The following is a 14194-nucleotide window of genomic DNA, read 5'->3' on the forward strand; positions in this document are numbered from 1 at the left end:
TCAAAAAAAAAAAAAGAAAAGAAATTCCAAAAAATTGTCCTCCTTAGTATTCTTTCTCGCTCTACCGCGGCTGATGAAAGGTATATATCTACTCATCAATCACCATCCACCCATCCACCCATCCACCCATCCCACAAAGACAACACCCCAACACAATCCCTCCACTCACTCACTCACTCACTCACTTCCTTCCCCGCTTCTAATCATCCACATCACCCACTTACGTTCCCCTTCCCCCATCAAGGTAGAAAGATAGATAGATAATACATATCCTCCCCCCAAATCATCTCACTCAATCACACACATATTTTGCTCCAGCTTCAATCTGACCGTTCACATTCTATCTAAGTAGTAGGTATGCATCCGACTTGCATACGGAGTAACCGTGTCTGCTTCACGTGGGCAAGGCTGCTTATTCGCTACCTATCGAATCGAAGCGAAATAATAAAAGCTCGGCCTGATCAGGCCATGTCTACTGGTTTTGCTTTGGTTTGTTTTTACAGCTCTCTCTCTGGTTTCTGATACGTTGGTGTTCTTTTCTAGGTATGTATGTATGTATGTATGTATGTAGGTATGGATGGATGTATGTACTCGCCTTGTCGCGTCTGATACACGTGTTCGGGACTGCTTATTGGCTATTTTTAGTGTCTATGGTCTGGTGGGTAAGGCATGGATGGTTCTGCTTTTGCTTTTGCTTTTGCTTTTGCTTTTGCTTTTGCTCTTCTCCTTTCGCTGCAATTTTGGGTTATCGTGGATATGGTATGGTGTGGTGTGGTGTCTTCCTGTTTCTTTTTGCATCCGGTATGTGTTGAGCTCGATATCGATCTCGATCTGTGAGTCTGACCTCTGACCTTTTTCCTCTACCGGTCCGGTTGGAACAGAGACAGCAGACAGCAGAAACGGATCCTCAGTCCTCCGGCTTCCGGGCCATATCGGCAAGTCAGTAGCAATCTGCGCAAGCTGCGCAAGCTGCGCAAGCTAACCAGTCATGTCGATCTAGCTATCCAAGTACGTAAGTAGCTAGAGGATGTGCGTTCGTATCTGCAGCGGAAACGAGTTAATGCATGGTTGTTTGAATGGGGTGGTGCGGTGGACAGGTAGGTAGGTAAGTAGGTAGGTAGATAGGTGATAGGTACAGTAGGGAGATGGATGGAGGATGTGTGTTCGAGGCGATGAGTCTCATCCATCTATCTATTCGTCCCAGCCATCTCATTTCATGCTATCCTATGCGTATTGTCCTCACCTCCATACCTACCTACCTACCTACCTACCTACCTACCTACCTATTGACCGACCTGTCGACAGCAGTGTCATCTATATCCATGATCTGTCGTAGTCCAGTCTAGTCCAGTCCAGTCCAGTCCAGCCCCATCCAACCATATCACCACATTACCACTGAATACTAGACAGTAGACAGTAGACAGTAGACAGTAGATAGTAGACACCAGCCGCAAATCCCCGGCCCGTAAGCATGCCACGTATCGGAAAATTCCCCCCTCCTACCCTACCACCGGCACTGTACATGCTACATAGGTAAGCACTTTCCACACCGATAGTTAGTTATTCCATCCATCCTTCGATGCATCGCACCCGCGCTCCCGATCCCGGATGTCGATGCGCGGGGATGGCGAGGGTTGGGGTTTTCCGATTAGCCAATCGGGGGGGGAGATCGGAATCGATCTGCTTATCTATATCTATAGGATGGAGGTGGGTATGGATGGGAGTGTGTTGGTGGTAGTCTTGGTGTTTGGTATTAGTGGAGGGGAGGGGGGGGGGGGGGTATTCTTCATTGTCGCGATGGGGGATGGTGGTGGTGGTGAATAGTAGGTAGATGGGTAGATGGGATAGAATGGGATGGGATAGAATGAGGAGATGATCTTAGCTACTTGGATAGATACCCAGGCACCGTACTTACTAGTATAAGTAGTACTATACTTAGCTACCTAAGCTAGTTAAGGATCAGTGCTTACCTAGTACTTATACTAGATACCCCAGCCAGCTAACTAGGTAAGTACTATAAGTAGCAGAAATGCGGACCACAGCGGACTACCTATAGTTACTTACTACCTTACCAGTCCTTGTATTTTTGCCAGTCGGTCTGGATAGTTATACTTTCCCCTCGGCTAAATTTCCTGCTACTGCGTAAATCTCTAGGATGTATCTCATCTCATCTTTCTCTCTACAGAGTGCCTACCTACCTACCTACCTACCTACCTCCCTATATGCTTTCTTTTGTTTTAATGCGACTGCTACAGTACTTATTTATGTATGTGCTCAATTGCTGATGCTAATACATGTTTTACCTGACCTGACCTGACCTGACCTACTAAGCTAACCTACTGGTCTACTGATCTACTGACCTTCTAATTACCAAAGTAGGCATATGTATGTAGCTACGTGCATACATACATACAGCAGACCGCACGAGACGGCTTTACGGGTGCAGTAGCTGCAGGAAGATTCGGCTGACTGCATTGGAATATAATACACTGGCACTTGGGTAGGTATTCATTCTACTTTTACTCCGTATATCCATATGTATACAATGTATACAATGTATACATAATGGTCTATCTCTATCTATCTATCTATCCCTGAACCATTAAACTTCTGTCTTTCCTCCAAGTACAATATAATATAACTGAGTGCTCCGTAAGTAGATATCACATCGACAGATACTAGCCAACCAACTCAACTCAATCAATTATTATAAAAATATATCTAATAACAAATAGTATGTCTGATCAAGTATTGGGGAAATGGCACCAACCATATTAATAGATGGATTATCATGGCAGGTTTAGCTATTAGGTAGGTAGGTAGGTAGGTAGGTAGTTCGAGTGCTCCGTGAACCATAAATAAGTATCCTACTCCGTAGAACTCTGTACGTAAGCGAGGTAGGTTCTATCTATCTATCTATCTACTATCTATCTGGGATGATATTTGGAATCTTGGGTCTGTATTGAGCCGGGAGGGGAAATCCATCATCCATGTCGCCGCTAGCGCTGGAGGAGCTAGAGGGGTCGTGGCTTACTCACTCACTCACTCACTCACTCACCTAGTACTTGCCAGGGCTATGAGGGGAATACATACTTATAATCAAGTATTCACTTCCCCATATATTCAAACACATACCCCTACACCCATACCCAAGTCAGCAAGGTAAATAAGTAAACAGAACCTCTTTCTTACTACCTGCTCCATCCAACAATAGTTAATCACCAATCTGTATCTCGGCTGTCGGCGGCGGCGCCAAGAAGGGGCTATCCACGGCAACGTGCATGGTGTCGCATGGGGAAAAGGCAAGGCAACCATGGGGAAAAGGCAACCACTAGGGTGACTGACTAGCTTGGGTAGGTGTGGGTAGGTACTTTACTTTGCTTTGCCTTGGGGACTAGGGAGGGCTGCATAGCGTACTCCGTTCCGGTACAGGTCCGGACGGGTACATCCTTGCGAGGGGATGGACTAGCTGGTTGGTGTTTGCTCACTGGTTTGTGTGTGTGTGTGTGTGTGTGTGTTTGTGGGTATGCTGTATGCGAGGCGTATGTATGTATGTAGGTATATGTGTGTGTATGTATGGACGGTTTGGGTGGAGGGGAAGTGGTGTATGTGTATCTCTTGATGCGGCTGGGAGGTGGATTGGTATTGGGATGTCGATATGGTGGCAACATCCTGTGTCGCGGGAATATCGGTAGATTGGACTGGAATCGGATATTGGAGGTGCTTAGGGTCTGGCCGTCTGAGATATGGATGCTCCGGTCTGTCATCGATATGTGTTCGGTATTGCAGGATTCTCTGCATCGAATCATACGTAGCAGATAAGTATAGCTGGGAGGGGATATGCGGATACTATCCAGATTGAAAGTATCATGTTATCCAAAGTGTCAGGTACTAAAGTATACTCTATAGCTGTGTAGCATGACCGGTTATCGGGTGGCGAGAAACCCACCATCGGTTTGTCTTCAGCCCCAGAGATCGGATCGGATATCAGACGGCTTGAAAGAACCAGCAACGATACTGCAATACCATGGTGGCCAATAAGTCTGCTTTGACCTACCAGATTGGAAGCTTCCGATCATATCAGAACACACCTATATGCAAGTCATCGTCCTCCACATTTCAAGATCTACACTGGAAACCGGGCAGACCCTATGGGGGATCGGTATGAAGACTCGGTGCGCCTCATCGTCAGGTTTCCTGCATTCAAAAACGATCTTCATACCAAGACATGGCCCGGACGAGCAGGACAGTCGGAGATTTATGTGAGTCTGAAACCATCTTATTGGAGACTTTCTTTGCCACTGGGCGTGAAACTGACCATCGCCTCTCGGAAATGGATTCCGCTGGGCGAGTACTGGGGAAGAGGCAGTTAGGTCCTAGGATTGCTGATATTGCCGGAATCTGCACGCGAAATCGGTACACTTCATTCGGACAGCTCCCAAGACTTCCGTCTTGCGCCCATGTCGTACAGTCGATCTGCGTTCTTCAGGACACCGTTGTGGTGACATGTCATCAGTACTATAGATAGGTTCTGCACCCATGACATGACCCCCATGGTTACCCGATATGGCATGTGATCTCAGAAAGCCGGATAGACCTGATGAACTGACCCTCTGCACGGCCCCCTACTTGAACCCAATATCGGTCAGGCAGACAAGCCATCCCTACCGGTACACCCACGATCATGACATAGCTCGCTCAAGGAACTGCGCGACTGCAGCTGACTCGATGCGCGGTTGTCTTATGTCAGACATATACCATGGTGAGCTATAATACGAGACAATGGGTGCCCTTCCGGGCGAGCCGGAGCTCTAGATATGACATTCGGATCGCAGGTCATTGTCCCAGCCAGGACATGTTGGCAGATGCCCACTGTACGCTGTAGACGGAGGAAAAGGCACCGTCCCACTGTTATACGACTGACCCACGCGACTAGCTGATAATCTACCAGCCTCACTGGGGCGGAGGCCGATCAGACCCTGAACCACGCTGGTAACCTTAAGCCTCGGACGTTGAACGTGGCGTGCTGATCACGATTCGTCCCCACACGCGAGAACCTACCATTGCCATGCCGTAGGAAGGAAGGTATGGCCAGAGCCAGATGGTAAGTCTTGCTCGTGCACCGGCCTGATATTGACCGACCAAGGCTCTGGTTACGTCGATTCTATACACAGGCGCGACTTGCGCTTTACGGACTGTCACCAACCGAAGAAACCCAACCCTGAACCGAAGAAGCGGTGTCCATGCAAGGGCAGTCCCGATTATTTGGTCTGCCCGGTGCGTACCCGATGGGAAGGAATCCAGAAACCGGCCTGTGCAGTGAGTCGCCTCCCAAGTCCCCGTGAGACAGAGAACAAAATGGGGCCAAGTCACTAGCCCAGGTGGCTTCGGCTGGCGAGGGCAGCGCAATGCGGACGGCCTCTCAATGGTGTTGCCAGGCTGCGACCCGGGCATTTTCCCAATAGGGAGGGGGCTTGACGCTGTCAACGCCGCAACGGCAGCCTTATGTACCGGCGATCAAACATTCCAAACATGTCGGAGGTTAACTAAGCGCCGTCGGCCACCCGGTTGCGGTGGTGTATCCCAGTGGGATGATGGTCCGCATGGCGCTGGTTCGAGAAACAGTGGGTTCGAGGGGCGTGCACCTTATCACGCAAGGGCGCCAACGTCCTCATTCCAGGATGTAAGCTTGTTGGATAGAGTGGTGGTGATGATCGAGTCAGGTAGGGTAGGTATGGCTGCGGGCTGCTGCATGCAAGGAGCTCCGGTAAGTGTGGTTCTTCCCAAATCGTCGGGTCCCAGCATCAAACGTCCCTGAATAACGGATAACTGCATGGCTGCCGGGGTTGCTAGAGGGGATGGGACAGGACTATTGAAATAGAAGGGGAGGAGGGTTCTGACGCTAAGTACGGCACAGCCTCGTGGCTGCTGTGATGAGCATGAACTTGGGGGGGGGGGGAAGATAAGAGAGGAGGGGAGACATGGATGTTTGTATGTGGTTGTAAGGTTGATGTTCAGTTCCCACCGAGGAAGGAAGTAGCATTCATTCCTGGAAGACCTGACCTGGCGTTCGGAGAGTCGGTCGCATAGTGTCTAGAACGTCGATGGGTGATCTGGCGGCATGTGGCGAACGAGGAGCTCGAACAGTATATGTAGGTATAGGGATATGTATAGCGTAGATATCAGGCCCGCCACGGTTCTATTCGGAGTTGTAGAATGGAGCAGATGTGCAGACAGACTGATCGGGATCTACCAGGTTGGTTGATCCTTTCAAGGATTGAGTGGCAGGCGACAAGGCAACTGGGACGAATCGTCAGGCTACCCGGGCTGGGTTTAGAATACCGTACCGTCCAATTACCCCGGCAGCACGGCGGCGGGTCCACAATAATACCGGAAGATTACCAGATGATTATTACTGCTGCTGCTGCTGCTGCTTCTTCTCCGCCTTCCACCTCATCGGTTCTCCTCTCCTCCTCTCCTCTCCTCTCCCTCTCCTCACCTCTCCTCTGCTCTGGGTCGTTGCTCCGGATTCCCCTGCTGGATCTATCCATTCTTCAGCCACTATCACGCCGCAGTGGGTTTGGACTATCAATCCCGCCTTGGTGTGTTCGTGCGCAATTTTCCTAACCGGTTTGCTCACTCGCTCGCTCCTTTCCCTAGGCAGAGATGAGTTTAGTTGCCTAAAGAACCTAAATGTCATCTTACTTATAAATAATCCCTCCGTGCTTTCCAACGTGTCCAGGTAGGTAGGTACTTATTACAATCTCCCCCGCCGTCTCTCTTTTCTTTCATAGTCCCGACTTCTATCTACTACCTCCCCTCCCCTCCCCTCTATCATGGGTCTTGATGCCATGCAGTGGTAGTAGTGCCTCGTGTATCTTACCGAACGGTCATACTGCTGCCACCACTCCCACCACTCCCACTCCCACTCGGGAGCTCTACTAGCCCTCCATACCCTGCATACCATCCACGTTCATAGGCCGTCTTTTGTTTTGTTTTGTTTTGTTTTTTTATTTTGTCATTTAGTGTCAGGTCTTTGCCTCAAGTCTACCTTTAATTTCTTGATTCACTTCATCCTCCTGTCACTTGACCCTGTGTTTGTCTTCCACTTCTGTCACCTTCCCGCCCTCTGAGTGAATAAGAGAAGAACGACCCCTGGCTAAACCCTCTGGCCTGACCTGTCCCAACTTGTCACCCGCATCATCTCCATCGTCTACAACCCTCGCCCGGCTGATCGTCTTATCAATCCGTTGCTGGCCGGATCGCTGATACAGGTCAGATGACGTGTTACATAAACCTGCAGCTGCCAGTACAATGAGTGACGGACGTGGTCGGGACCCTCTACCCTATCGGCACCGGGACGCGGAGGATGGCGCAGAGCCTCATCCCATTCCCAAGTCCCCTGATGCCAAATCCCATTCTGTTTCCCACAAGTGAGTAGCCCCCGTCTCGGACCATCGGCTTCTTGAGTAGTCTTCTGACCTCTTCCAGGCCGCCTTCACCCATAGTGTCAGGTTCCAGTTCTCCGGTGGGATCCTCGGCTACCAACCGAGCACTGCACTCGGCCAGCGCCTCGTCCTCACACAGGAGAGGCGATTCAAACGGGGTCGTGCCCGATGACTTGGTCTCGGATGATGTGAGTGGGCAAGCCAATGAGCGTGTCCCGTCAAGCGCATCGAAGACCCGTCGCCGAACATGGCAAGAGCAAAAGAGGCGGCCTGGCACCCCCTCAACTCGACCATCGAATCGAGCGGCCCCGATGGGGAAAGCTAGCCCAACTCACAGCAACTCTCGCCTTCCTCGACCCTCAGCTCTTGCGGATGACGACCGGGCAAATGGTACGAATGGTTGCCCATCACCGCGCCATTCCCAATCTCCCCTCTCCAGCCCCACCTCGGATGACGGCCCACTCCCTCTAGAACCCAGCGTCAGCGATATGGCCTCCTTGTCCAGATTATCTGCCACGTCCGCAGAGGGTTTGAGCTACGGCCAGGAGTGCGCAAGAAACTGTACCGTTCTTCTAAGCTCCACCACCGGCAGGCTCATTGGGACAGAAGGAGGTATAGAATCACACGGAACCTTAGTGCGACATATGGAAGCTTATCCTATTGTAACAGAAGAGCAATTGATCAACGATGTCCGAGCGATCTATGGCGGCATAGTAATGGTGGAGCAGAGGCTCTCGGAGCAAGACGGCTTGATGGCGGCCGAGCCTATACCGGCCCCTTATGACAAGTACCAGGCCACCGCCTACGCCCATCACATCATCATTCGGGAGCACTCGGATTTCTTTTTGGCCTCCCGACATCCAATCGCGAGCCCTCCCATACAATCCCTGGCGGAGAACTACTTAATGCCGGCGCGAATGTGGCACTACGGGATCCATGCACTCCTGGAACTATTCCGCAACCGGCTTCCTGACTCTTTGGAGCACATGGTGACCTTCATCCACTTTGCATATTCCATGTTGACTCTCATGATTGAAACAGCGGCAACATTCGAAGACACCTGGTTCGAGTGTCTGGGGGATCTCTCGCGATACCGCATGGCCATTGAACAAAGCGACCTTCGCGAATGTGATCTGTGGTCGGGCATTTCGAGATACTGGTACACCAAAGCTGCGGACAGAAACCCAAATGTCGGCCGAATCCAACATCATCTGGCGATCTTGGCTCGGCCGGATGTCATCCAGCAACTCTTCTATTACACGAAATCCGTCATCAGTATTCACCCGTTTGCGGGCACCCGGGAAAGTATCTTCCTTCTGTTTAACCCATTCCTGAACGGGCCCAGACCCATCCACCGTCTCCCGCTGGTCAGCGCGTTTGTGGCTGCGCACGGCTGTCTTTACACCGGCGATTCTGGAGATCGTTTCGTTGAGGCGGTCGACACCTTCTCGACGCTCCTGAGTCAGTCGATCGGCCGGATAGGCCCAGCCTTCAGGATGCAGGGCTTCTACATCTGTGCTTCCAACGCTGCAGCGATGCTCGAATATGGCAATGCAAACGCCCACCTGCCCCCGGAGTTTGACGAGTCGAATGCATCGCCATCTGAATCTCTTGAAGAGGTTTATGCCTCGGCTGCCAGGAACTGGACTCCCACCGACGACCTTCAGGCGGTGCGGGCCGCGTTTCTAGCGTTCCGAGACTCCAAGAGCCCGTCACCTCAGCTTTTCTACGGGTCTCTGCTGAGTTATCACTGCCTGTCGATGTTCCTCGAGCAGACTGGTGATAGAAACATCTATGCCGCATGCCATGTCGCTTTGGCTTTCCTGTGGTGCCTATCGCTTACCCCACGCGGCATGAACCGTGTGGAGGCCACCGTGCCTTGGAGGAAACTTACCATCTTCCTCAACTCCTTATTCCGCAGCTACATCAAACCCGATATCGCCGAGAATGACAAATTTCCCATCTCCGAAGAAACCACCTGGGTAGCCGAGGACTTCCTTATCCGTGGCCTAGCCTGGAGCCGACGGCTCTATCCTGCGTCGTTCTTCGACGATTCACCCTCTGCCGACGAAGGACGAGAGATCGAGCCGCCGTCTCGAGATGTTGCCAGGATGTACAGGTGCATATGGCTGGGGATCCGGCTTGCCAAGGTAAGCGTTGTCGAGAGGGTTATCGGCGAATAGTACTGACGGTCGATAGTTTCAACGTTGGATGACGTATGATTTTGAGGCGCGGGAATTTTCTGCAACCCCATTTGCCTTGGAATTGGAGAAGATTGCCGAGGAATACAGCCCGTTTGCGAAACCCGATGACATGAGGCCGGTTCAGCCGAACGTGAACGCGCACGAAACCTGAATGACCAGTGATCTGTCCCAAGAGGTGCGACAGGAACGTTGCTGGAGACTTATCATGGACCCTCCAATTGGAGCTATTGATATGGATGACCCGATCTAAGACCGCAATATCCTCGAGATGGTTCAATATACCTGGAAGATCTGTGAGAAGGTGATCTAACGATCCGATGTCGAACCATGAATAACATGGGCCTGTCGACGCACAGACCATAGCTGTCATGCGTGCGTAACACCCCATGAGGCCGTGAGCCACCCTATGGAGGAATGAGAGCAACTTGGAAGTTGAAGCCCTGGCTTGGCTCAGCTCTTCAGCACAGCGTTTCTTTGCCTGCGCCCGATTTCCGGCGATGCCTTAGATTTTTATCATCCCGGGGAAGTGCGTGGGTGGCGGTATGTATATATGCCAGCATTGGCCATGCAATTGGAGCGGAAGCCACGGATACATATGCAATTGAGAAAAGCAATAAAAAGTCTAATAAGCCACGATTGCCCTGTGATGTGGCATACGTACCCCGAACCGGATGTAGATTGTACCATAGTAGGCTGTTCTGCACGGGAGGGCCTCCGCTGTGGTCCCCGTCATTTAAAGTGCATACGTAAGTGCGGATACAGTTCGCAGTTCGATCGACGGGCTGCGCATCCAGTGATCCACGGGGCTGCTGTAACATGAATGGGACTGCAGGGCGAGGGCAGTGGAAAAGGACAAGCTGGCGACAGCAGACTCAGGGAGTATCTTTAGTAGAAAGAGCGTCGCACGGAGATAGACTGTGGGCGCCGACGCGTCGGGGATCCGTAGCTTGTCTTAGCTGGGTATTTTGGTCCGCTCGCCGCTCTCACCACGTTTCCTTCCCCCCTCTCCTCTCCCTCGCCATGGCCATTATCGCATCGCTGCCCCCTCCATGTTAGCTGATCCTCCTGACAGGCTCCGTGTCGCATGGCTGGCCAACTACGGATCGTCTTCATCCCATTGAGCACTTGAGCACTTGAGCTCTCCCTCCCTCCCTCTCTCCCACTCCCCCCATCCCAGCTTCTCCGCTATAATCTTCACCCGCTGCGACGAGCTCCCCTCGTCCGACATCGATTGTCTTCACCATGGTCGAAGATGCGTGGTCCGACATCTGCGTCAGTTGCGCGGAGCTGTTGGCCAGCGTCCCGATCTCCGTCCTACTTGTGACCCTCGTTGCAACGCTCTCCGGGCTGTTTGTGCTGGTACGTTTGTTGCCGGGCTCGCGCTGCCCAGCCCATCCGTGATGCTGCTTGGACGACACCGCTAATTTTTTTTTTCTTTTGCTCAATCGCTCTACAGTTCTACACCACCCTCTACCTCGTCGCTCCGATCCCGCGGAAACCCTTTCCTGGCGAAAAGAAGTACCGGACGGTCTTGCAGGACGGGACAATCACGGACCCGCAACAACTCCCTTGCTGGCAAGATGTCCTGGATGCTCAGAAACAGAAAGGGTCTGGTCCGCTCGTCGACCGTCCGTCCGTGGAGGAACCCGATCTGTTCGTGTCGGTGGTGGTGCCGGCCTACAATGAAGAGGACCGTCTCGGAGGCATGCTGGAAGAGGCTGTGAACTACCTGGAACGGATGTATGGGACGACTGCCATCGTTGACGGTGCCACGGCCGAGAAGGAAGTCCGGCAGCGGAAACAGGCTAACGGCCAGGTGAACGGCTCCGCGACGCATCGCCCGGTGCACGATAACAAGGGCTGGGAGATCATTCTGGTCTCGGACGGATCGAAGGACCGGACCGAGGAAACGGCGTTCTCGTTCGCTCGCGATCACCAGCTCTCCATGCATCCCAAGGGCCACGCCGGTCCGTGGACCCCGGAGACCCACGAGGGCGCCCATATCCCCTCCGGAACCATCAGGGTCGTCACTCTGACCGAGAACCGCGGTAAGGGCGGCGCCGTCACCCACGGCATGAGACACGTCCGCGGCCAGTACGTGGTGTTTGCAGATGCCGACGGCGCCAGCAAATTCGAGGATCTCGGGAAGCTCATCACCGCGTGTCAGAAGACCGCGGACTCGCAGGGCCGTGGTGTGGCCGTGGGCTCTCGGGCGCATATGGTTGGAAGCGAGGCTGTCGTCAAGGTATGTTTGCCTTGACTTCCTAGAATTCCCCCATGCGCATTGCCAAGGCAAATCACTAACCACCGATATGTGTGTGTGTACACAGCGATCCAAACTGCGCAACTTCCTCATGCATTCCTTCCACCTCATCCTCTGGCTGATGACGCCGTCCAAGACGGCCACCATCAAAGACACCCAGTGCGGATTCAAGCTGTTTTCGCGGGCCGCCCTGCCCGACATCATCCCCTATATGCACTCGGAGGGCTGGATCTTCGACGTCGAGATGCTCATGCTGGCGGAGTTTTCGGGCATCCCTGTCGCCGAAGTCCCCGTCGGCTGGCGAGAGGTCACAGGGAGTAAGTTGAATGTGCTCCGCGATAGTATTGGGATGGCCTGGGGACTGGCTGTTTTGCGGGCGGCGTGGTTACTTGGGGTTTATAGGCGGAGTTGACTGTTATTTTATTTTTATTTTTATTGTTTTTATTCTTATTTCAAGTAGTTATATCGGCCCACATACCTACTACCTACTTACCTACCTACTTACTTACCTACTTACCTACTTACCTACCTACCTACTTACTTACCTACTTACCTACATAAAGCCAGACTCAGACAAACAAACAAACAAAACAATCTACCCCACCCATTAATATCTCAACTGATTGACCAAACCCAATATTTCCCTATATCCATAATGGTACTCCGGACTCGTAATACGAATCTCCCCAATCCATCATGATCATTTTTTTTTGTCGCCGTCGGCAGCAGTATCCGGCACGGCACCTCTCCGAGCCTCCGTCGAGCCTGGCAGTAAGTAAGTAGGTGTAGGTGTAAGTGTAGGTGTAGGTTCTACAGTACAGTTTCGATTCGATTCGATTCGATGGATGGTGATGGTGATGATAATGATGATGGTCGGTGGCGAATCCCAAACCGGGCCCGTTCGCAGTACAAACTACCAAGTAACAGAGCCCATCATTATTGCATCAGAGGCTCGCTCAGAGCAGAGGCGGTCGGACCCTGATGAGCAAGCGGAATGGAATATCAGCATCATGCAGGATTGGATTAGACTAGACTAGACTAGACTAGACTAGATCAGACTTGTGCATGGATGGATGGATGGATGGTACTATGCTGGGTGTTTGAGGGGGTTTGGTGGGTGGGTATGTGGTAGAGGAGGAGGGTAGGAGGTGGGAGGTGGGAGGGTAGTATACTGGTTGGTTGGTTGGTTGGTTGATTGGTAGGGAGGAGGGAAGGAGGGTAATATGAACAACTGGTCTCGCTAGAGAGATGATGGAGATGGTTATTGGGGTTGAATTGGGTAGTAAAATTCGGAGTCACATACTTTTACTACTACTTACTATACATAGTTACTGTGTAGATAGCAAACGTGTGTACGTATAGTACGTACGTACCTTAGGAGGGAAGGTACAAACAGCCCAGATAGACAGACCACCCGGAACAGCCATCTCCACCTCCACCTCCACCCCATACAATTCCAATTACATAGTACTCACTCCACTCCGTACAATGAATGGTCTAACTAGATAGATACTTTGTACAGACCAGCCCATCCGGAACCACAAACGGGAGCACCCGAAACCCTCCTCCCCTCTCTTTCTGGGATCTTGGAATCCCTGAATAAACTTTCCATCAACCAAAGGATCTTGTGTAAAAAAAAAAAAAAAAAAAAAAAATAGAATTCGGGCCTTGGCTGGACTCACTCGGTCCGAACAGAAATTTTTTTTGCGATGGGCAGGCAGGCAGGCAGGCACATGTGTTGTGTTTTCAACGGGAGGTTTTTGGGGGATATTTGCCGGTTTGAGGTGATCTTTCCTTCCACTTACTTACTTACTTACCACTTATACATACTTCTTTACTTACTACGTACTACGTACTACTACTGTGTTGTTGTCTGTCTGTCTGTCTGTCTGTCTGCTGAGGGGGGTGGTCTGATATTCATTTATCCTGGTCGCAAACCCAAACACCGGCAACTTTATCCTTCTCCTCTCTCCTTCTTCTTCTTCTTCTCCTCTTCGTCCCCCCCCCTCCCCTTTTTTTTAGGTACATACTGTACTTACCCTCCGTTTTTCGGTTACACTACTACTACCTATCTACTATCTACCACACCAACCACTCGTTATTACCTACTGTCTACTGGCTTGCTGCTTACACATGCAGACAGACCAGCACATTCCTCATTCGGTTGCTGTTGCTGATATAGCACCCTCCACTGTCTCATTCACGACCTACTGACTTCCCGATGAGATAATATAGTTGGATGGGTGATCTGATCTGACTGACTGACCCCTTACCTAACC

At 51.5% G+C, this 14194-nt stretch overlaps 5 protein-coding genes across 5 annotated transcripts; 3 read left to right on the top strand and 2 right to left on the bottom strand.

The window, feature by feature from the left end:
- Positions 1-3243: 3243 nt before the first annotated feature.
- BO70DRAFT_364241 (uncharacterized protein) lies at positions 3244-3730 on the bottom strand. The gene has a single exon (XM_025543758.1). It carries the CDS (start codon positions 3669-3671, stop codon positions 3345-3347), a length of 327 nt encoding a protein of 108 aa, XP_025397288.1. The 5' UTR covers positions 3672-3730; the 3' UTR covers positions 3244-3344.
- Positions 3731-4763: 1033 nt separating this feature from the next.
- BO70DRAFT_103226 (uncharacterized protein) lies at positions 4764-5552 on the bottom strand. The gene has a single exon (XM_025537807.1). It carries the CDS (start codon positions 5452-5454, stop codon positions 4999-5001), a length of 456 nt encoding a protein of 151 aa, XP_025397289.1. The 5' UTR covers positions 5455-5552; the 3' UTR covers positions 4764-4998.
- Positions 5553-7314: 1762 nt separating this feature from the next.
- On the top strand, positions 7315-9803 carry BO70DRAFT_354627 (uncharacterized protein; the record flags this gene model as incomplete). Its single annotated transcript, XM_025541876.1, has 3 exons — positions 7315-7433; positions 7492-9598; positions 9648-9803. 3 exons carry the CDS (start codon positions 7315-7317, stop codon positions 9801-9803), a joined length of 2382 nt encoding a protein of 793 aa, XP_025397290.1.
- Positions 9804-10353: 550 nt separating this feature from the next.
- On the top strand, positions 10354-10801 carry BO70DRAFT_103293 (uncharacterized protein). Its single transcript, XM_025537808.1, has one exon. The coding sequence runs from the start codon at positions 10469-10471 to the stop codon at positions 10706-10708; it is 240 nt and encodes a 79-aa protein (XP_025397291.1). The 5' UTR covers positions 10354-10468; the 3' UTR covers positions 10709-10801.
- BO70DRAFT_364244 (dolichyl-phosphate beta-glucosyltransferase) lies at positions 10684-12408 on the top strand. Its single transcript, XM_025543759.1, has 3 exons — positions 10684-11011; positions 11109-11897; positions 11983-12408. The coding sequence occupies exons 1-3, from the start codon at positions 10895-10897 to the stop codon at positions 12325-12327; spliced, it is 1251 nt and encodes a 416-aa protein (XP_025397292.1). The 5' UTR covers positions 10684-10894; the 3' UTR covers positions 12328-12408.
- The last annotated feature ends 1786 nt before the right edge of the window (positions 12409-14194 follow it).

This window comes from Aspergillus heteromorphus (genome assembly GCF_003184545.1).
Source record: "Aspergillus heteromorphus CBS 117.55 chromosome Unknown BO70scaffold_22, whole genome shotgun sequence".
Classification (NCBI taxonomy): Eukaryota; Fungi; Ascomycota; class Eurotiomycetes; order Eurotiales; family Aspergillaceae; genus Aspergillus; species Aspergillus heteromorphus.

Excerpts from the sequence above, each read along its gene's own strand:
- BO70DRAFT_364241 (XM_025543758.1), bottom strand. The coding sequence starts at position 3,671 with ATGTTGCCACCATATCGACATCCCAATACCAATCCACCTCCCAGCCGC.
- BO70DRAFT_364244 (XM_025543759.1), top strand. The coding sequence starts at position 10,895 with ATGGTCGAAGATGCGTGGTCCGACATCTGCGTCAGTTGCGCGGAGCTG. Across the intron at positions 11,012-11,108 it reads TCTCCGGGCTGTTTGTGCTG|TTCTACACCACCCTCTACCT; the intron begins GTACGTTTGTTG and ends ATCGCTCTACAG. Across the intron at positions 11,898-11,982 it reads GAAGCGAGGCTGTCGTCAAG|CGATCCAAACTGCGCAACTT; the intron begins GTATGTTTGCCT and ends GTGTGTACACAG.
- BO70DRAFT_103293 (XM_025537808.1), top strand. The coding sequence starts at position 10,469 with ATGAATGGGACTGCAGGGCGAGGGCAGTGGAAAAGGACAAGCTGGCGA.
- BO70DRAFT_103226 (XM_025537807.1), bottom strand. The coding sequence starts at position 5,454 with ATGCCCGGGTCGCAGCCTGGCAACACCATTGAGAGGCCGTCCGCATTG.